General features: G+C 33.9%; 2 protein-coding genes and 1 long non-coding RNA gene across 6 annotated transcripts; 1 reads left to right on the top strand and 2 right to left on the bottom strand.

Moving 5' to 3' along the window:
- Positions 1-10,821: 10,821 nt before the first annotated feature.
- On the top strand, positions 10,822-17,098 carry LOC108474189 (uncharacterized). The gene is made up of 4 exons (XM_017776116.2): positions 10,822-11,386; positions 11,519-11,574; positions 11,664-14,723; positions 15,405-17,098. The coding sequence occupies exons 3-4, from the start codon at positions 11,718-11,720 to the stop codon at positions 16,815-16,817; spliced, it is 4,419 nt and encodes a 1,472-aa protein (XP_017631605.1). The 5' UTR covers positions 10,822-11,386; positions 11,519-11,574; positions 11,664-11,717; the 3' UTR covers positions 16,818-17,098.
- LOC128284009 (uncharacterized) lies at positions 15,151-15,529 on the bottom strand. The gene is made up of 2 exons (XR_008274289.1): positions 15,361-15,529; positions 15,151-15,230 (listed from the first exon to the last, which is right to left on the bottom strand). It is a non-coding gene; the product is annotated as an uncharacterized LOC128284009 (long non-coding RNA).
- An 885-nt stretch (positions 17,099-17,983) lies between the features above and the next one.
- On the bottom strand, positions 17,984-22,992 carry LOC108470813 (uncharacterized). 4 transcript variants are annotated; one of them, XM_053021473.1, is made up of 6 exons: positions 22,701-22,992; positions 22,149-22,319; positions 21,279-21,515; positions 20,558-20,647; positions 18,969-19,088; positions 17,984-18,341 (listed from the first exon to the last, which is right to left on the bottom strand). In XM_053021473.1, exons 1-6 carry the CDS (start codon positions 22,974-22,976, stop codon positions 18,327-18,329), a joined length of 909 nt encoding a protein of 302 aa, XP_052877433.1. In that variant the 5' UTR covers positions 22,977-22,992; the 3' UTR covers positions 17,984-18,326. The 4 variants fall into 4 exon arrangements, with proteins under 4 accessions (XP_052877433.1, XP_052877434.1, XP_017627780.2 ...); XM_053021474.1 differs by lacking the exon at positions 17,984-18,341 and adding an exon at positions 18,378-18,679 and having other exon boundaries at positions 22,149-22,190; XM_017772291.2 differs by lacking the exon at positions 17,984-18,341 and adding an exon at positions 18,378-18,679 and having other exon boundaries at positions 22,701-22,989.
- Between the last annotated feature and the right edge of the window lie 304 nt (positions 22,993-23,296).

Genomic DNA, 23,296 nt, shown 5'->3' with positions numbered 1-23,296 from the left:
TTTAAGTAAACCCTCACAAACAGAGATAATACAAGATTGATTGAGTGATTAACTCTAAAAGGTATATATACAATAAGTTTTTCTATCATATACAAACAACAATTGAAAGAATAAATAATATTGGAACTCACAAGTGTGTAAAAGTAAAAAAATAAAAATAAAGATAAAGGATTAATTTTTCTTTTACTTTGATATTTGAAAGCTTGTTTTTTGTCTTCATTTAGGAGTCATTGAACCATATTTACAATCTCCAATAAGTTTGGAGATGTTAGAATCAAAATGGAGCTATTACAACATGGAATTCATGTATTAATTGTAGATTGTAGAGGACTTGTGTTGATACAAGTGTTTTGGTACCGATACAAGTGATAACTTTAAAATATAGAGTTATCTTCAGCACTTTTAAACTAGTAATTCATGCAAAATTCAAGTGTTTAATAACAAATTTTGGAGTTTTGTTATAATTTTATCTTATTATCTAATACTAAGATGAATTTGCTAATTTGATCATTTTTAGACTAAAACACATTATTTTTGCAGTTTTTGAGACAACTGATGAACTGGAGGAAAAGGTAGTCTTAAAGCTCACCTTTTGATGTTCAATGTTGTAGCATTTCCACAGCATAAGTCATCCAGAAGATGGATGATATATGGTCATCTTTGGATGCGCAATTAAAGGCTTATTGTAACACCCCCACGCCCGAAACCGTCACCGGAGTCAAGCTTGAGGTGATACTAAACTTACCTTACCTTTTAAACAACTCTAAACCACTTATTTTAATTTTCGGAATAAATTGTTTTTCTGCGTCATGGTTACTTAAAAATTCATTTCACGAGTTTCAAAACTCGAAATTAAGATCCATAAATTTTTCCTGAAACTATACTCATATATCTATCTACTAATTTTCTTCTAGAATTTTTTACTTAGCCAATTAGTACATTTTATTAGTTACAGTTACCCCTGTTTCAGAATTCAACTGCACTGGCCTCTACTTACTACAAACCACTTTTCTCTCTGTACAAAAATCATATGACTATATTGTTTGTTTCAGTTAAAACTAGATTCAATAAGAATTCTAACCGTATAAAGTACATCACCTAATTATTTTTGTAAAATTTATGGTGAATTTCTAAAGTTGGAATAGGGGATCCAGAAATTGCTCTGGCCCTATTTCACCAAAACTCAGATACCCTATAAAATACAAAACCTTTACCTGTTTTGCTTATTCCATATGAAAATAGACACAACGAGATTTAATTTCATATATTATTCATCATCAACCCATGTCTCTACAATTTCTTGTGAGTTTTCAAAATCCCATTATTTATGATACTTGAATCTGTTTTTAAGTTACTTTCACATTTTTCTTAGTTTTCATGTGATAGTTACTACTTAATCATACATACTATTAAACATGTATATCATCAGCCACTCTATTAGCTAATCACTAGCAAGTATTTACACATCATTCATTGATCATATCATATCAAAAGAAACCAAGTTCTTATACATGCCATACACAAAACGAAACGTCTAACTACACCAATGTGATTTCTTCGATAGTGTGATCGGGTCTCCGACGTTTCCTTCGATCCCTGAGTGGCTTGATAAAAACTATAAAAAAAAAATAAAGAAAGTAAGCACTAGGCTTAGTAAGCTTACAAGAAAATAAATTACAACATTCAACATAATGAATAATTATACATAATGTCACCTAGCCTCATAAACTTTCTTTACTTCTCATTTTCTACCTTCTTCTTTACTCATTTACCTTCTTTCTTACCTGACCTTTCACTATTCATAAATATACTCTACCTTCCCTTTTTCTGATAATTCACTGTAATTTAACGTGTACAATGACCCGTTGAACCACTTGGAATACTAAGGATACTAGGTCGTTCACTCATCAATATCTCCTAATGCCATGTCTTGACATGGACTTACATGAATTATTCTGTCTCCAATGCCATATATATATCTAATATGGGCTTACATGGCTCATTCCTGTCTCCAAAGCCATATATCTGATATGGACTTACATGGCTCATTTCATCTGTCTCATCTGTCAACCCCAATATCCTAACATTCCTAAGGTTCAAAGCAGGGCTTCCTAATGCTTTTTCTTTGTCACTTAGCCTTTAATTTGACTTTAAATATTCAAAGAAAATAAGTATATAAATGCTGAAAATTAACAATAATAATGTAAAATAAAAGAATATTGCATTTATTCTTTGTAAACTTACCTCGATACAAAATGTGACTAAACTTTACAATTTAGTCCTTTACTTTTCTTTTCCCGATCTACTCCTGAATTTTGCTCTTCTTGATCTATAATAGCAAATTTAACTTATTTAATATTCACATTTATCAAAACAGTCCTTGACCCAAACTTTGGAAAAATTACATTTTGCCCTAAACTTTCACATATTTGCACTTTTGCCCCAAGGCTCGTAATTTAAACTTCATCCTATTTTCTTATGTTTTATGACATGCTGATCATTTTTTCCTTCTATTACAACATCAAATTCACACTCTAACATGTACTTATGACTATTAGGTATTTTTACCGATTAAGCCCTTTTACTCGTTTTCACTTAAAACCGAGTAGCACAAGTTGTCTAACATAATTTAAAACCTTATATTCTATCATAAAACATCAAAATAAACACTTTTCACCTATGGGTATTTTTCCAAATATGAACCCTAACTTAAATTATTGCTAGCATAAGCTTTATCGAGCTACTAGGACTCCGAAAACGTAAAGAACATTAAAAACGGGGCTTGGAATCACTTACTATGGAGCTTGAAAGCTTGAAACAAACCCTAGCTATGGAGAACCCTTGAAATTTCGTGCTAATGAAGAAGATGATGAATTTTGTGTTATTTTTCCCTTTTTATTTCATTTAATATCCAAATGACCAAAATGCCCTTCCTTATTAAACTTTCAAAAATTCCATCCATGTCCTATTTTGTCCATGAACTTAGAAATTGGTAAAATTTTTATTTAAACCCTCCTAATTAATATTCCAGAGCAATTTCATACTAAAAACTTCTAGAATGCAAGTTTTGCAATTTATTCGATTTAGTCCCTAATCTCAACTTAAGCACTTTATGCATAGAATTTCATTATGAAATTTTCACAAAATCATGCAATCATATCATGAACCTCAAAATAATAATAAAATAAATTTTTCTACCCCAGATTTGTGGTTTCGCAACCACTGTTCTATTTAGGCACTATTTCGAGATGTTACATTTCTCCCCCCTTTAGGGATTTTCGTCCCCAAAAATTTTACCTGTGAAGAGATTTGGGTACTGTTTTCATATAGCCTCTTCGGGTTCCCATGTAGCCTCGTCTACCCCATGTCTATTCCATAGTACTTTCACAAGTGCAATACTTTTGTTCCTTAATTGCTTTATCTACTAATACATGCTTGCCTAATGGATTCGATACTTTAACCACAAATTCTGTAGATTCTATAGGCATACTTGTACTAGACATCAATTTCTTGCAAACATATGAAAGATTTGAAATCGGATCAATCAAAGCAATGACATTAATATCATATAGAGAAAATATACCCGTAATCACATCGGGGAAGGATGCCTCTTCGCGTGCACAAATAGCATAAGTCCTTGCAGGGGCTCTAACATCTGGTCTCACAGCTGAATCTCTTGAGGTACCTCTATTACTTGCTCCTACTCCCGGTTGCCTTGGTGATCTGCCTCTAGTAGAAGCATTTCTGGATCTAGCACTCTGTGTTATCTCTCGATTAGCCACCTCTGGACATTCTCGTACAAAATGATCTTGAGCACCGCATTTATAACAAACATTTTCGCCTGCCCGACAAGGACCATAATGAAGTCTACCACACTGTGAACACCCTGATCTACCCTGTCCAACATTAGCTACACTCGCAATGAGGTGTTACGAGCCTTGAATCCTTAAATCTGCGCTCTATTCGACTAGAATACCCGGCTGAGAAACTAGATCAGGTAGAAAACTCCTTTGGTCTTTTGGATGTAGCCTGGAATGACCTGCTCATCTGTCTCTTCTTTGTATCTTGTGTCTCTGTCTCAACTTTTCCTTTTGTTTTTAACAGCTCCTCTGCCTTACAGGCTCTCTCAACTAAAATAACGAACTCTTTTATTTCTAGGACACCCACTGAAAGTCGGATATTATCGTTTAACCCATCCTTAAACCTTTTACACATAATAGCCTCTGTGGACACACATTCTCGAGCATATTTACTAAGCCTGACAAATTCGCTCTCATAATCGGTCACTGTCATATTACCTTGTTTCAATTCCAGGAATTCCTTTCTCTTCTGATCAATAAACCTCTGACTGATGTACTTTTTACGAAATTCCTCCTGAAAGAAATCCCAAGTGACCTTCTCCTTTGGTACAACTGATACAAGTGTCTTCCACCAGTAGTAGGCTGAGTCTCTAAGAAGTGATACTACACATTTTATACATTCCTTGGGTGTACAAGATAATTCGTCAAAGACTCTGATAGTATTTTCTAACCAAAATTTTGCTCTTTCTGCATCATCATCTTTTGTTGCTCGGAACTCTTCTGCCCCTTGTTTACTGATTCTATCAACTAGTGGCTTTTCTCTTATCGCTGTACCTGTGACTAGGGGAGCTTGAGCTACATGGGTAGCCTGAGAATCATGAGAGGGTGGAGGTCTAACTACCGGATTCGTACGAACAAACTCGGCAAATAAATCATTCAAAGCTTGGAAGAGAGCTTCTCGAGTCACTCCTCCCTAATTAACTGTTACTGGCCTATTTTCAGATGGCGCTACCCCTTCCGCGGGAGCAAGCGGATTACTTTCTACATCATCATCACCAGCTCGCTCGGGATCCATTACTATAAAACAAAATATCTAAAAATCGTCAGGAGTCGTCACACTATCAAAATACAGGTATGCCATGTATAGCTAGACTTTTACTCACACTAACTGTTCTGAGAACTGACTAAACCTGCTCTGATACCAATAAATGTTACACCCCCACGCCCAAAACCATCACCAGATTCAAGCTTGAGGTGTTACTAAGCTTATCTTACCTTTTAAACAACTCTAAACCACTTATTTTAATTTTCGGAATAAACTATTTTTCTGTATCATGGTTGCTTAAAAATTCATTTCTCGAGTTTCAAAACTTGAAATTAAGATCCGTAAATTTTTCCTGAAACTAGACTCATATATCTATCTACTAATTTTCTTCTAGAATTTTTGACTTAGCCAATTAGTACAGTTTATTAGTTAAAGTTACCCCTGTTTCAAAATTCAACTGCACTAGCCTCTACTTACTACGAACCACTTTTCTCTCTGTACAAAAATCATATGACTATACCGTTTGTTTCTATTAAACCTAGATTCAATAAGGATTCTAACCATATAAAGTACACCACCTAATTATTTTTGTAAAATTTATGGTGAATTTCTAAAGTTGGAATAGGGGATCCAGAAATTGCTCTGGCCCTATTTCACCAAAACTCAGATACCCTATAAAATACAAAACCTTTACCTATTTTGCTTATTCCATATGAAAATAGACATAACAAGCTTTAATTTCATATATTATTCACCATCAAACCATGTCTCTACAATTTCTTGTGATTTTTCAAAATCCCATTATTTCTGATACTTGAATTTGTTTTTAAGTTACTTTCACATTTTTCTTAGTTTTCATGTGATATTTACTACTTAATCATACATACTATTAAACATGTATATCATCAGCCACTCTATTAGCTAATCACTAGTAAGTATTTACACATCATTCATTGATCATATCATATCAAAAGAAACCAAGTTCCTATACATGCCATACACAAAAGCAAACGTCTAACTATACCAATGTGATTTCTTCGATAGTGTGATCGGGTCTCCGACGCGTTTCCTTCGATCCTCGAGTGGCTTGATAAAACTATAAAAAAAAGAAAATAAAGAAAGTAAGCACTAGGCTTAGTAAGCTTACAAGAAAATAAATTACAACATTCAACATAATGAATAATTATACATAATATCACCTAGCCTCATAAACTTTCTTTACTTCTCATTTTCTACCTTCGCTTTACTCACTTACCTTCTTTCTTACGACCTTTCACTATTCATAAATATAATCTACCTTCCCTTTTGCTGATAATTCACTATAATTTAACGTGTACAATGACCCGTTGAACTACTCGGAATACTAAGGATACTAGGGTCGTCCTCGCTCATCAATATCTCCAATGCCATGTCTTGACATGGACTTACATGAATTATTCCTCTCCAATGCCATATATATATATCTAATATGGGCTTACATGGCTCATTCCTGTCTCCAAAGCCATATATCTGATATGGACTTACATGGATCATTTCATCTGTCTCCGTCTGTCAACCCCAATATCCTAACATTCCTAAGGTTCAAACGGGGCTTCCTAATGCTTTTTCTCTGTCACTTCGCCTTTAATTTGACTTTAAATATTCAAAGAAAATAAGTATATAAATGCTGGAAATTAACAATAATAATGTAAAATAAAAGAATATTGCATTTATTTACTGTAAACTTACCTCGATACAAAATGTGACTAAACTTTACAATTTAGTCCTTTACTTTTTCTTTTCCCCGATCTACTCCCGAATTTTGCTCTTCTTGATCTATAATAGCAAATTTAACTTATTTAATATTCACATTTATCAAAACAGTCCTTGACCCAAACTTTAGAAAAATTACATTTTTGCCCCTAAACTTTCACATATTTGCACTTTTGCCCCAAGGCTCGTAATTTAAACTTCATCCTATTTTCTTATGTTTTATGACATGCTGATCATTTTTTCCTTCTATTACAACATCAAATTCACACTCTAACATGTACTTATGACTATTAGGTATTTTTACCGATTAAGCCCTTTTACTCGTTTTCACTTAAAACCGAGTAGCACAAGTTGTCTAACATAATTTAAAACCTTATATTCTATCATAAAACATCAAAATAAACACTTTTCACCTATGGGTATTTTTCCAAATATGAACCCTAACTTAAATTATTGCTAGCATAAGCTTTATCGAGCTACTAGGACTCCGAAAACGTAAAGAACATTAAAAACGGGGCTTGGAATCACTTACTATGGAGCTTGAAAGCTTGAAACAAACCCTAGCTATGGAGAACCCTTGAAATTTCGTGCTAATGAAGAAGATGATGAATTTTGTGTTATTTTTCCCTTTTTATTTCATTTAATATCCAAATGACCAAAATACCCTTCCTTATTAAACTTTCAAAAATTCCATCCATGTCCTATTTTGTCCATGAACTTAGAAATTGGTCAAATTTTATTTAAACCCTCCTAATTAATATTCTGAAGCAATTTCATACTAAAAACTTCTTGAATGCAAGTTTTGAAATTTATTCGATTTAGTCCCTAATCTCAACTTAAGCACTTTATGCATAGAATTTCATCACGAAATTTTCACACAATCATGCAATCATATCATGAACCTCAAAATAATAATAAAATAAATTTTTCTACCTCGAATTTGTGGTTTCGCAACCACTGTTCCGTTTAGGCCCTATTTCGGGATGTTACATTATTGGACTCTGGAAATTCTCTTGACCCAACTTAAGAATTGGGTCAACAAAAATAGACATCCTACTAAAGAAATAGGAACCCAAATCTTCCACTAAGGAGAAGAAGGCCCAAGTGTCCATAAAGGTGCCTAAATTAGCCACTCGAGACTTGGTAAAACATTGAAAATCAGCCACAAAATTCTCACATGTGACCGTCCAACTCTCATCCTCATTTCAAGGTTTCTCTCTCATGAATCAAGCATTAATCAAGCAAAAATAACAAAGTCATCCATCCACTTTCCTTAAAGAAAGGGTCAGCCATGTGAAAAGAGATTTTCAAGGCTCTCATTTGCTAAAAATAGTCAGCCTCTATAAGTATAAATATCCCCTAGCTATTCACTCATTTCACTTATCCCTCACTCATCATCTCTTCTCCCATTCTTCATTCTTTCACTTCCCATTTGAGAGAGCAACACAAGAGTTTGATAGAAGCATTTTTGAAGTTCTTTGAGCAACAAATTTTGGTATCTTGAAGACAATTGTGTGAATGAGGAAAAGAACAGAAGCTGAGTTATGGAGAAACACCGGATTTGTCTTCTAGTTTCTTTCCCTTTTAACTTTTTATTTTGTTCTGAATTGATGAACATGATTGTTAAATATTTTCCACTTTTAATTAAAATGACTTGATTCTGTTGTTGTTAGATTGATGTATTCTCTTATCTTAGATTATTAAAATTCTGTTAATGATGTCATGTGTCTTGGTTGCTTATTCATTCAGATAAAATCATGAACATGATATTCATGCATTATAAATGTGTTGATGCAATTGAATTAATTATTTAATCATAAAAAGATTGTAATTAATTGGCACAATATATAAACGGTGCATGTTTGATCTTTTTATGATAAAGTCAAATTAGTAATAATATTGAAAAAAACTTTATTAGCTTGCATAACCTTAGGATTAATGTGATTAAACTGTTTCAATATAGAAATATCACTATTACTTCACATAATATGATGTTTGCTTATGAAAATTAATAAGTTGATTGAATATAGAAATATGCTAGAAGAACTTAATAACTAAATCAAAAGTTGTCATGTTTTGCCATCTAATTGATCCATCAATTGATTTTAATAATCAACTTGATCAAAGACAAAATATGATAATGAAGGAGCTTAATTGATTTTTGGTTTTTCCTCAAATGACCTTTTATACCTAAAACCTTTTAAAATTATATGATAACAAGTAAATTATATGGATAAATTAAAGGTTAAATTTAAAGGGTAATTACACTTATGGTTACTCTAAAATGAGATTTGTCCCATTTTGGTCACTTTAATATTTTTTTCTTAATTTAGTCACTGTAATTAAAATAATTATTCAAATTAGTTATTGTAGTTACAAATTTTGTTAATCTACTCATGGATTGCTAAGGAGGCACATAAGCATTTGACTTTTGACTAAAACTAAGAACCTCCCTATAATTAGCTCTTATTATTTTATTATTATTTTTATTCTCACTTTTTTTTTTTAGTTTCCTAATATGGTAGACAGAGGCGAATTTAAAGGGGCTATTAAGGACTTCGGCCTCTTTAAAATGTAAAATTATTATTTTGACCCTTTAAAAAAATTAAATTTTATATTAATAAAGAGAAAATTATACTTTGCTCACTCTAAAATTATAAAATTTAATTTAATTATTTAAAATTATAAAAATATAAACTATTAAAAATTAAAATTTCGTTTCGTTCCTTTTAAAAAAATTATAGCTTATTCCCAGATTTCGTAGCTATAAATCAACTTTTTTGTTTATAGTAAATCATTTTAAAACCCATGGAAAAAATAGCTAATTACCATCATCCGCCTTAAGCCATTTATCACTTTGATTAAAACCCATTATTTAAGCTAAATGTGTGTACATATATGATGGATTATTTAATTTCTTACAGAAATATCATGGCCTCTGTTTTTGATAATTGAATGAAAAGGCTTGTATATCTTCTATAGCTGTCCCAGTTTTCTTTATTGCTTTCACTCATCGACTTGACAAATCGATTTGGGACTGTAAATCTCCATTTTTGCAAGCAGCCCATTCTATCTTAAGATCTCCCCATTGTTTTGGCCCTTTCTCACTCTTCTCCATGTAATCATTTCATTTTCATATATATATATATATAATGTTAGCAATCCAAAAAAAAAAAAAAAAGATAAATGTACTCTGTTTTTGACATTACAAACTTCTTGAGCAGAAACTGAAGCATAGTAGCATAGAAACAGAGCTGAAACGATGAGAAAAACTGGGACGAAAATGGGTTCAGCTTAAACCCAAACAGAGCGATTCATGGATAAAGTTAAAGCATCAGAAGATAGTGGTTCATGTGCAGCATTTGGAGTGCCAATAAAACCTTGAAAAGGGTTGTAACTAGAAGGAAAGACCAATTTCACAAGAAGCATCTCTCTATCAGTGATAAGATTACAGGAACAAGAGATGCGGAGGTTCCAGATATGGCAGCTCAAGCCTAGAGGAGAAAAATCATGTGGATCTGGCTTTACAATTCTTTCTGCTTATGTTAAGACTTCCTTATTCAAAACTGTACATGGATCATTAGTTTTAGCTAATGTTAATAGAGAATGAACCTCAGGAAACTTACCCTTTAGCTATAAATGTGAACTAAAACATTTTCCAGGTTGTGTTTCATCTTCACTAATGGATGAGAAAACACTCATTTGCCATCTCAGAAAATAAAAAATAAACATCAAATAATAATAAAATTAATTAAAAAATAGATTTACTTTTTCCCCAAGTCCAACCATATTTAAAAAAGGTAAATCCGAACTCAACCTAATCAATCCATATTTAATTTTCTTAGATTAATTTTTGTTTAAAATAAATTTTAAAAAATATAATACATTAAATACACTAAAACGTTAAAATAAAAGTTTTTTAACACATTAAAAAGTATTAATATTAAAAAATTATCATAAATATAATAAATGTTCTATTATATTAAAAATACAAATAAATATAATAAATATTTTATTGTATTAAATATAATTTTAAAATTTATATTTTAAGTTGAATTATTTAATTGAATAAATTATTATATTAAATATATAAAATTATTATTTAATTTAATATATTCAAATCGAATAAGACTAAATTCAGGAAAAAATCTTTTATACGGCTCAAGTCATATTGAAAATACATTTTTAATTTTAATCAAACTCATTTTTCGAGTTGTATATTTTATCAAAACTTTGTCAGTTTTCGAACAAATCTTTCCACCAAGAGGAATAATCTGACTCATAAGCAGGTGTAATATATTTTAAATTAAAAATTAAGGTTCCTGCAGCTTAGGGTTGAATCATCGGAAATTGGAAAGATTGATTGAGCGAGGTTGTGATGTAGAGGGTGGATCTCTCGCTAAAACGCCTTGTGATCTCCCCAAAAAATTTGGCGAGAAAAACCCAAATAAAAAAAATGGCATCTATGTCCTTTTAGGACAGCTGTCAAACAAATACAGGATTCTTTTTATATATATTGGCATAGATTAATAGAAACATTCTTCTCTTTCTTTTTCAATCATTCTCTTGTTTTATGCCACCCATGTCTCCTTCGGCTTTTAATGCAATACAGAAACTATTTCTACTTCATAGCTCTTTTGCTAATCCCAAAATGTAGGCAAAAAGAACACAGGATTTCATTTGCTTCCTCTTTTATTAATGATCTCTTTGTATTTAACCCATTTTAAAATATCCCATTCTGCTTCAATTTTCAACCTTCAGAAGCCTTGGGGTTTCTGAATTTTCCCAGGTATTATTGGCTGTTTGATCCTTTCTTCCAAATTTATAATTTGAGGATTTTGAGCTTTTCTTAGAATTCCTTCTTTTATTTTAATTTAATTAGCAATTCACCACTCAAAAACTCCCCATTGTTGCCTTTCAGGTATTGGGTTGATCTTCTATTGCTTGGTCTCTCTTTCATTTAATTGTACCCCTAAGGTGAGTTTACAGTTAAATTTTCTGATGAATTTATTTGCTTTGCATACATTTTGTTGTTTTGTTTCTAATTTTAACTTATTTTTAAACAGATTGGAAATTGAGAATAAATAGGTTTTTACATAGAGAGAGAGAGAGAGAGAGAGATGGCGCGTGGAAAATTGGAATTTGGAGTTAGAGTTTGGAAATTTATGGTGGTATCAGTTAAAACAAGTTATAGATTGGTTTGGAATCATCCAATATTTGTTGGTTTGGTTGGTTTTATTATATATTTGTATAGATCTTTTCCTTTCATGTTTTCAGTTTTGGTGACTGCATCTCCTGTTTTGGTTTGCACTGCTGTTTTGCTTGGTCTTCTTTTGAGTTTTGGGTCACCAAACATACCCGAAATAGATGAAAAGGAAAAAGAAAAAGAAGAGAAAATTAGTCATAAAGTTTCACCATTGAAAACTGGAGCCACAGAAGGAAATTATGTAGTTGAGAGAGATGTTGATCATGGTGATTTTGTTGTAGAAAGACATGTAGGTAAGAGGAGGGGTATAGTAGAGAATGCTTATGGGAAAGTTAGTTTGGCTGATAATGAGGTTAGTGAAGTTGAGGAAGACGATAGTTCCATTTCTTATAAGATGTTAGTTGATGAGCGTACGGGTATTGATTGCGACAATGGAGTCATTCAGGGAATGTCAAATGATTTGTTATCCCAGAAGAGGGAAATTCTGCCGGATATGCTGGGGAGTGAAGATGTATTTAGTAAGAGGGAGCCTGTGGCAGATGGGGTACGTGATAGGAATCTTGAAGTGGACCATATTAAATTTGCAGGAGCTTTCAGTGATGTACTAAAGGGTGATGAATTGGAATCTTCTCTCATGTCATCTTGGAAACACGATGTGGCCAACGAGGATGATGATGATGATAAATATTTGGATTCTGGTTCTGATGGCACTGAGAATTCCTATCCTGATGTTTCGGTGACAGATATAATCCCGGCGCTTGATGAGTTGCATCCGCTTTTAGGCTCAGAAGCGCCACAGCCTGCTCTATTATCAGTCGATTGTTCAGATGCTGTGTCAGAGAGGTCCCATGGTAGTATTAATGGAAGTGTTGATTCTTATGAGTTAGAGAACCAGAGAGAGGAAGAGGGAAAAGGATCAAAGACAGATAATGAAGATGAAAGTAAATCTGCAATTAAATGGACAGAGGATGATCAGAGGAATCTCATTGACTTGGGGACTTCAGAGCTTGAAAGAAACCAACGATTGGAGACTCTTATTGCAAGGAGAAGAGCACATAAAAACATGAGGTCAATGAATGAGAAAAATCTGATAGACTTAGATGGTGCTAATATTCCCTCACACATCACAGCGATTTCTACAAGACAAAACCCGTTTGAACTTCCTTATGATCCCTGTGAAGACCTAGGATTACCTCCCATTCCAGGGTCTGCTCCATCCATTTCGCGGCCAAGAAACCCTTTTGATCTTCCTTGTGACTCAAGCCAGGAAAAACCTGATCCTGAAGGAGTCAATTTCCAAGAAGATTTTTCAGGTTTTAATCAAAGGGAAACTGTTCCCCAAAGAGAATCCATGTTTCGGAGACATGAAAGCTTCCATGTGGGACCATCATCTTTTGTCGTTCCAAGACAGGAGCTTAACTGGAAACCTTATTTTGTTCCAGAGCAGTTAGTAACAGAAGGAGCCTCATTCCAGAGGCGGTCAAGTGAAGCTAGTGAGTCGAAGATGAGTTCTGTTCCTGATACGGAATCAGTCAGTTCAATTCTGGATGAGGACAAGCAGCCAAATGTTTCTCAAGAAACTGAACCAATCTTGAATGAAGATCATTCTTCTGTCCATGATGAACAAGAAAGCCAATCATCTGGCGAAGTTGAGTCTGTTAATATTCTCCTAGCTGAGAATAGAGATGTTCATCATGATGTGGTTGAGATCATTTTGGGAGATGGAGAAAATCAGCTGGGAACGGAATCAAATTTGTCTGGAGCTACACCAATTTCTCTTATGGAATTCAATTCCAGTGAAATTCATTCTAGAACAGAGATGGTTACAGAGGATTCTAGCAGTAGCTCAAGTTCGTCGTCGTCGTCTTCGTCATTGTCTTCATCAGAGACAGATGAAGAGATATCTGATGTCAAGGAAGAACGTTTTGCAAGTTTTGAACCCAGAGATCATGAAACTGAAGAATTTGGCTTTTCTATGCAGCCTTCATTTGAGGAATCAGAGTCCCATTCTCTGAGTAGGGCGGTGGATGATAATCAACGTAGGGAGCCTGTTTATGATTCTAGTCCTCCATCGCTCGAGAAATTCCTCTCATTTTCGTCTGTCCCTTCTAACACACTAGCTGAGATATCTAAAATGGTTTCGCCCTTGATGCTGGTTGAGTCTACTGATGAGGGACTGAAAAGGCAAGGCAAAACAGCTGAGCCAAGTACTACTAGTTTCCAAGAAATGCATGCAGCATCTTCAGATTTACGTAGTGAAAATGAACGAAGAACAACAGATATGCTGGAGAACAATATGCATGATGTTAAATCTGTGGATTCACCACGGGTTTCTTCAAGTTCTTCTGATCATAATGTGGTTGAATATTTTTCGACAGATGCTGGGTCATCATCTTCAGATGAGGGATTGGGGAAGGATGTAGGTAGGCTTGCAATTGATAAGGAAAACACTCAGCTTGAGCAAGTTCATATCTCTAGTTCATCAGAGGGAAGTTTTATGCCTAAGGAAGACCAAATGCATTCATCAAACTCTGTTGCAAGTCTTGATGTTGATCACCACCATTATAAGAGTGGGGAGTTGTCTTCCACAGGTTTGACTCATGAGCATACGCCTTCCAGTGATGCAAGTTTGTCCACGGCAGCGGGATCAGGTCATGTATCAGTCGCTCAAGTTTCACAAGTTCATTCTTCAAAGGCTAACATCAGGGAGGAGCATAAAAAGGAATCTAAAATGGATCAAGCCCAATCACAAAGTTCTGACTCAGGAATTGATGCTGGTCTCAACCGTGGTATAACCGCGGAGGAAATTTCTTCAGAATCTAGTTATCAAGATGTGCCTTATAGAGAAGGTTCTTCACCAGAATCAGACAAACAGCTGTTGTGGTATGATACAGATATGGATCAACATGATAAGATCAAGGTAAGTTATGCAAGATGAACGACTTCTATTAACTGTCTTGCAAATTCCGTATTCAATAATTTATTTCATTTAATTAATACCAGATGCTTTTCTTGGCCTCGTAAGATCAAGTTCTCCCCGCCTGTTTCTTTCTTCTTTGCAAGCTCAGAGTTTGGTAGGAGCAAAACGATAATCTATCCTCCCCCTTATTTTTCTGTTTCTTTCTTTATCTACAAAAGAAGTGATGGCTGTACACAAATAACCTTTAATCCTAGATGTTCTAGCACAAGAAAAGAGTTGACTTGAAAGCAATGATATTATTGTGTCAAATAGTGACGTTGAAATAGTTAATTAAATATGCATGATTTGATACTTATATATTTACGGCTAATTAGGATTTCTTTGCGAGGTGGTTGATTTTCCCAGTATAAGATGTTTAGATTGCATGTATGCTTAAATACTGTGGCTTTCACATGCGCCCTTTTCATTATCCACTAGTGAGCTTGGACAACATGGTAATATGGTTCCCTGCATTGCAGTCAATGTATCTTAAATTTTACAGTAGTTGGGTGTCCTTGTGTGACTACGTGGCGTAATTATATTAAATTGCTGATATTGAAACTAAATGGAACGACTCTGATTGAGGAAATTAGTTCACCTGAGGGATCTCATATTGCCTATTCTGAATGTGTGTTGTTACAGGAAGATATGAAGGCGAAGACTAATGCAGTGCTGCCAGTTCTTGAAGCAAGATCAGCAGAAGATATTTATTTGACTTTTAAGCAACTTCATGAAGGAGTCGACGTTGAGGAAGTAACTGTTCCGAGTATGATCAAGAAACTGCCAGATCATGGAGGTAACAAATCAAAATTACCTGTTTTCGAGGCAAGGTCTCTGGAGGATATACATAAAGCTGTTCGACAACTTCCGGAATCTAATCCAGCTGAGCCGCCACATTCTTCAGGCTCAAGGAATGAATCATCAAAAGATACGAAAACTGAGACTAATGTGGTGCTGCCTATTCTTGAACCAAGATCAGCTGAAGATATTGATTTGGCTTTTAAGCAACTTCATGAAGGAGTTGACGTTGAGGAAGTAATTGTTCCAAGTATGATCGAGAAACTGCCAGATCATGGAGATAACAAATCAAAATTACCTATTGTCGAGGCAAGATCTCTGGAGGATATACATAAAGCTGTTCGACAACTTCCAGAATCTAATCCAGCTGAGCCGCCACATTCTTCAGGCTTAAGGAATGAATCATTAACAGATAAGGATACTGAGACTAATGTGGTGCTTCCAGTTCTTGAAACAAGGTCAGCAGAAGATATTGATTTGGCTTTTAAGCAACTTCATGAAGGAGTCAATGTCGAGGAAGTAATTGTTCCGAGTATGATTGAGAAACTGCCAGATCTTGGAGATAACAAATCAAAATTACCTGTTGTTGAGGCAAGATCTCTGGAGGATTTAGACAAAGCTATTCAACAACTTGTGAAATCTAATCCAGCATATTCTTCAGGCTCAAGGATTGAATCATCAAAAGATGCGAAGACCAAGACTAATGTGGTGCTGCCAGTTTTTGAAGCAAGACCAGCCGAAGATATTGATTTGGCTTTTAAGCAACTTCATGAAGGAGTTGACATTGAGGAAGTAATTGTTCCGAGTATGATTGAGAAACTGCCAGACCATGGAGATAACAAATCAAAATTACCTGTTGTCGAGGCAAGATCTCTGGAGGACATAGACAAAGCTATTCAACAACTTCCGAAATCTAATCCAGCTGAGCTGCCACATTCTTCAGGTTCAAGGAATGAACCATCAAAAGATATGAAGACTGAGATTAATGTGGTGCTGCCAGTTCTTGAAGCAAGATCAGCAGAAGATATTGATTTGGCTTTTAAGCAACTGCATGAAGGAGCTGATGTTGAGGAAGTAATTGTTCCAAGTATGATTGTGGAACCACAGGATGACACAGGTAACAAATCAAAATTACCTGTTGTGGAGGCAAGATCTCTGAAGGAATTACATAATGCTGTCCAACAAGGCCGGGAATCTGATCCAGCTAAGCTGCCGCATTCTTCAGGTGTAAACAATGCTGGTGGATCAAGACCTTGAAGGTAAGAAGGCAAAAACTAATGACTCAAATTCCAGCTCTAGCTCTAGCTCCAGTGATAATGAATGAAAGCAACAAAACATAGTTCAGAAAGTTAGAAGAGAGTTTTGTGGTTTCAGTTTTCTTCTAACCTCCTTTTTGGAGATGAGATTGTGGGTTTTCTAGCTTGGTTACCATAATGTTTTTGATTAATGGTAGTCAAAGTTTTGTTGAATTTAAGTAAGGGAGTTAATTGATTTTGATCCTTTATTTATGTGAAATTATATGAATATTTGTTATGCAAGTGATGCAGGTTTCAATTCTATCATATTGTCATACTGTTGCTTTCTCATATCTCTCCTTCCAAAATGTACACGTATACTGATATATCACATACCACTATTTTATCATAATATTTGCAACTTCTTTCTAAATTCCGACTTTTCTTGTAAGCAAACTTGATACCGAACCCAAAGAGAGAGAACTACTGATTTTGCCTTCTCTTAAGTTAGTTACCTTAGTTTTTAAGGACGACGGTAGACCACGTATCTTTAATTTTTGTAAAAATAGAAATTAAATTTGCAAATCCATTTATTATCCGCATTAAATTTAAGTAATAGTACCCAAATTATTTGCTGGATATTGAATCAATTAAATACTTGCATTTAGTAATTATAAAAAAATACTTTTTAAATAAAAGTTTTAGAAAAAAGCAAATAATAGATTCATATATCCAAATCTGCTGTTTGCAGAAGTATAGTAAATTTGAATATCCATAATCGGATTATGCAAAAGTAAATGATTTTGAATAATAGATTAATATTTGCATCTGCTACAAATAGTAATTAAAATATTCAAATTCAAAAATCCAAAAATCATCCGACACTATCCCTGAGTTTTTCCATGGTACAGACTACTTGGTTCAAATTGTGCTAGAAAGTTTTAGTAATTTGAGGTATGTTCCAACTCAATTCAATTTGAGTTATTGTTCACAATAAAAAAAAATTATTTAGAAATATATAAACATAAAAGAAAACTTTTGTAACATTTGAATGTGTAAAATGAATTTCCATGTCCAATTCATGAACACTCAGCAACTTTAACCCTATCTTTTCCGTTAGGAAAGGGTAAAAAATTGTTAGCTTCATATTAGAAGGCTTTACAGCTCCAATTCTGTTGGCCATTTTATGAGAAATACTCGAAGTCCACAGGCAAAACTTTACCAGATTTCATTACATGTTATGGTTTGAAAACTGTTCCTGAAACTTATTTGGACAAGAGTATGGCTGTATGGGGATATGATCCTTTAATGATGTGAAAAGAATTTTAAAATTATAAATTATATCTATGATGGATACATACCAACCTTCAACACTCTCAAGTCCGGTGACATTGGTCATATGTACAGCATCAGGACATATAACTTATACTCCAAATCAGCCAATTTGAATGACGCATAACAGCTCATCCAACAAGATTAATCAGTTCACTACCACTTAAATCTCTGAATACTTTGACCATTTTGAACAGATTCAGGCTTGAACTTTCTGGGAGAGATCAAGTTTATATCAGTGGAGGCTAGGTTTTATGGAAAGAGATCTCACTATGTGGTCGGATCAACAGAGCATGAAATTTTAACAAGTAATTACATTGAGACAGTCAACAATCAAACAAAAGCATGCTAAGAGGAATTCTACCCCATTCTGTTGAACATGCACTTAGAAATCAGTTCGATATCTACGCTATGCTAACCTTAGTGGATAACTCCAAAATGAATCTATATATAATGTCAGTACAGAAAATAAAGAGACAAGAAATGAACTATGGCCATATAGTCCTATTGCTTTTGCTTTTTCTGTGCCGGCTCTGAGGAAGTCCCAGTCTGCTAAATAAAAAGACAAAAACAAACTAGGCATAATGTTCCTCAAGAATATCCCAATAAGAGAGAGAAATGAACAAGATTCCAAATACAATCGTTACATGCAGGGTGGTAAACTAAAGGAGTAGAGCATAGCTAACGGACTTTAAAACCAAAAGCATGACAAGAAGAATGCAACAGCACTCAAGGCTCACCTTGAACACCCAAATACCAATCTCCTACTCCTCCAAACTCTTACTAATAATAATGACCATAATGTTTAGGTCCATAATAAGATACAAAAGGGCATTCTTACCATGTTTGAAAGTTGTTCGCTGATGTAAGTCAATGATCTCAACATAGCTTCAAGTGTGTCTTTAGTCAGCTGAAATTTCACTTCTCTCTCTCCTGAAGGAGACTTGGTATAATCTTGAAGCTGCCCGCAGGGATGAGAAAAGAAATAAGTCATTAACCACTTGTAAGAAATAAGAATTTACCAACTTAAATGGATGAGAAACTTGATTGTAGCAAAGAAATTCTCATTAGAAGAAATGCCTCATTCATCAAAGAAGCAAAATAATTATTTCAATGACACAGGTGATGCAGGAGCTTAATTTTAAAATATTTTATTTTATTTTATTATTTCAGTTTTTTTTTTAATATTTAGTTTAAAGAATTAGGTATCTTTTTTGGATAGCTAGATTATTATTTCTTGAGCTTAAGTCTAGGACTAATAATAAAACTTTATTTGAAAGAAAGTCCAGTTACTTTGCTTGCAATGAAGTCTATTCTATATATGCTGTAACAGATTTACAGCAACAGTTTTTTTTTATTTTTTTATTTTTTTTATTTTTTCCTTTGAGTTAATAAGAAACTTAGAGGCTTTCTATAACACTAAGTTCTCTAGTGTTCAGTATTCTCCTTAACCACATCACCAGGATTTGTAGCTGGCCTTTGTTTTAAGAGCATGGATACCCTTCCTACAAAGTAACACGCAATTAGGGGAATTTATGGACAATAAACAGGTTTTACTCCTTGCTTTCTTGGCAAAATAAAATTGACAATGTTCTACATTTACCATCTCCAACTATCATAGCAAAAAAGTCGGAAAAATGGTATACAACATGCAAAAGTCTCAGCCTATCACGCTTAGCAAAAAAAATAAGCCCAAACCAAAATGTAAGACCAGAGTCTTCATTACGAGAGCCCAACCAATTTGATGTAGTAAATGAGCAATTGACCAAGTACTCTGGATCAAACAATTTAAAGGGAGCAAGTAATGGTAACCATCAGTAAATAAGCATTTATTAACCAATCCTATATCCTCCATTGTGTATTCTTATATCTAAAGTCAGAAAAAAATTTCACACAAGAATCAAAATGGCCCCAATCAATAAAATCAAAGCGTACCAGCCTAATGAAGACCTTAATCGGATACTATTTATGTGCATTTAGAGCACCAGCTGACACCTTATATTGTCCTAAAGCTGATTAGTAAGAACAAGGAGGGGTAGGAAGAAGGACATTAGAATTTTTTTCCCTTTTCTATTTTCCCCTTCTTGGATGTGGGGTAGCTGGAAGTAGAGGCATAGAAAAGCACTTCCATGAACAGAGGACAGACTCCAGAGCATGTTTTTATCTGGTCATAACAACTTCATGAAACTTATTTTGTCGATTTTCCCAGTGCTCTTAAAGTCTAAGCATCATTAGTTCTCTAATAATTCTTGTTACACTTTCACTAAAAGTTAATAGCACATAGAATTTTGGAAGAACATTAAGTCTCTGTGTTGGCAACATGTAAAATGTTCCTCAAATAAGATCTTTCTGAATATCAGAAAAAGGGAACCATTCTGGTGTTCACAATGATGGAGTCTGGATGGTTGTTGCCATACACGATTCACATACCTTAAGATGGATAATAGCTGCTTTATTGGCTGGCGCTGAGTTGAGATTCTCCACGGTCCATGTCATTGACTTAAGCCGGGGTAAAACTTCCTATAACCAAATTAAATAAGACACGTCAAGAAATATATAAAATGAGCCAGAAAGAAATAAAGTGTGATAGCTAATTCATTTACATATTTTTGGCTTAAGAAATCTGATGTGGTTTAAGGAGAAAACAACAATAATCAATAGAATTAGGGTGAACAAACGATATTAGTTAAATGGAAGAAAGAGGGTAATAAGCATTCCGATAAAGCTAATTAAGTCTCAATCAAGAATTGAACCCAAGTAGGAAACTCAGACCAGCTGCCATATCAAAAGAAATAGCAATCTTACATTCATGTCTATACAGGCAAGTCAGAGCTTTCAACTATTTGAGAAAGGAGACGAATATACCTTTAAGCAAAATAAATTATACTGAACTCCTTTCCTTAACACAAAGATAACTTTTAATAAGAAGCATGTGTTTGATTTAGACTAGTTGAGGATTAATGGTAATGTGGGGGAAAAGTTGCTGCACAAATTTCATCATTGCAAGGAAAGAGACAGTAATCCAAGAGGTAGCTGGAAAAGGGAGATGATTAGTTGACGAGTACAAATACATGAAATGTATGAACATTAACTAATTATATTTAGATTTATTGAAGAAGAAACTAATGAACAAATAAGAAGTTCTATATACCAGATTGTCTGGAGGACCAGCATCCTGTTGCATTAGCAAGGGAGCCAGACGAAAACCAGCTGCGTCAGCAATGATTGGTGAAGCCCCAAAATCACCAAGATTAGTGCTGGTACTAGGATCATCTTGACGAGACCACAAGGAAGTTGGAATATCAGAATATGGCAATGGTGTGAAAGATGGTGGTGCGTTTGCCTTTATCTGATAGGAAACACTGGTCCTTGGCAATGAATGTGGATGCTAGATAAGATGAATATCAACAAGGCATTACAACCAAAAAATTAAATAAGATGAGAATTAAGGGGAAGAGAGAATAGCCATTACATTACCTTGCAAAACCGGCTTTCAGTAGATATTGTAAACAGTCTAAAACTATTAATTAGAGTATATTATACATCAGAAAGCTTAGCTATAAAAATCACTCTCATCTTTTTAAGTAAAATATTTCCTAAACTTTTTCGGGACAAACTGCAACATCCTAGATTTTTTGGATTTGTGTGAAAGTATCAAGCCATTAATAAATCAATAATATAGCCTCTACATACATTGAATAAAAGGTTTTGAATTCAATTTGAATAACTATCATAAAGATCCTCAAGGTGAAACACTTGTTGCAGCTTGTAACGACCCCTGAATATAACAGCTGTGTAAAAGTAACAAGTCGCTAATGAATCAGCTTATATGTCCCCAATTCACATTGACTGTAAGGCACTGAATTCTGTTTAAACCACAATCATAAGTTGCTTAAATATTGCAAAAAATATTAAAAATAAATAACAACACCCAAATCACCAACTCGCATTAGCATAGCAGTAAACAGGCATGTAGAAATTTTTTTTTTTTTGAACAATTATGAAATAAGTTACTACTTACCTGTTCTTTTGCTAGTTCTTCCTTCCATTGACTCTGATATTTCTGCAACAATAGAACCAGAAGACTTTGCAAATCAAGTGACAAATCAGGCGGAAACAGCTTCAAAAGATCATCGCCATTGAAATTTTCATGTACAGATTTCCTGATAAGCAATCGAAGGCATGCCAATACCTATTCATCACATTTTTCGACATATTATTATTCAAGTATCAATTATCACTGCAAACATCAAGAAAAGAAAATCATTTATCATTTGCAATAAGCCTATAATCTAATTTAGTCTCCGCTAGATTATCACTTCACATTTTCAAAAAGAAAATGAAAAAAAAATCAAAAGCAAGAAGTTAAAAGTAAAGTGTATATTTAGTTATAAAAATAAATAATAATAGCAAAATTAACAAACAAATTTAAAACGCGGAATCCTTTTAATGTTTAACTTCCAAGTTTCAAGGTTTAACACTTCAAACAAAAACTACACTAAAACAAATCAAAGAAAGAAGCGTGTTTGGCTGCAGAGAAAGTGCGAAGGAAAAAAAGAAGAAGGAAAATTACAGGGTCGAGGTCGGGAAGGGAAGGGAGCGAAAGGAGAGAATGAAACCGAGACTTGTCGGGCGGGCGAAGACCGCACCTTCGAGTTTTCCATAGTGTTGTTAAAATTTGGTCCAGAATTTGCTCTGATTTTACAGATGAAAGCTTGTGCAGTTGAAGATACAACGTATCTTCCGCCATTTTTCTTTTCTTATCTTTTCCCCGTCGTCTTGGCTTCAGGTTATGAGGTTCAAACGACATGTTTAGGACTTGACCCGTTTTTATTCGGGTGGGTAACATTTATCCGAATACTAAGTTCTTGGGCTTAATCCAATCAAACAAATTCTATTTGATTCTTTTTCTTTTTCAAAAAAACTCCGGGAAAAACTATAGATATGATTTAATTATTTAAATTCAATTTTTTTTAATTTTTTAATAAAAGTAAGGGTAATTACATCATTAGTCACAAGCTATGAGTAAATTATTGTTTTAGTCACTTAACTAAAAAAAGTACAATTTGATCACTAAACTATTCAAAAGTTTTCATTTAAGTCATTTGAGCTATTAAAATTGATGTTATATAGTTTTCTCTATTCGCACTACATGCACCAATTGAAAGC

Source organism: Gossypium arboreum, chromosome 11 (assembly GCF_025698485.1).
Source record: "Gossypium arboreum isolate Shixiya-1 chromosome 11, ASM2569848v2, whole genome shotgun sequence".
NCBI lineage: Eukaryota > Viridiplantae > Streptophyta > Magnoliopsida > Malvales > Malvaceae > Gossypium > Gossypium arboreum.
The sequence above is the reverse complement of the archived record's forward strand: the minus strand, read 5'-3'. Positions and strand labels throughout refer to the sequence as shown.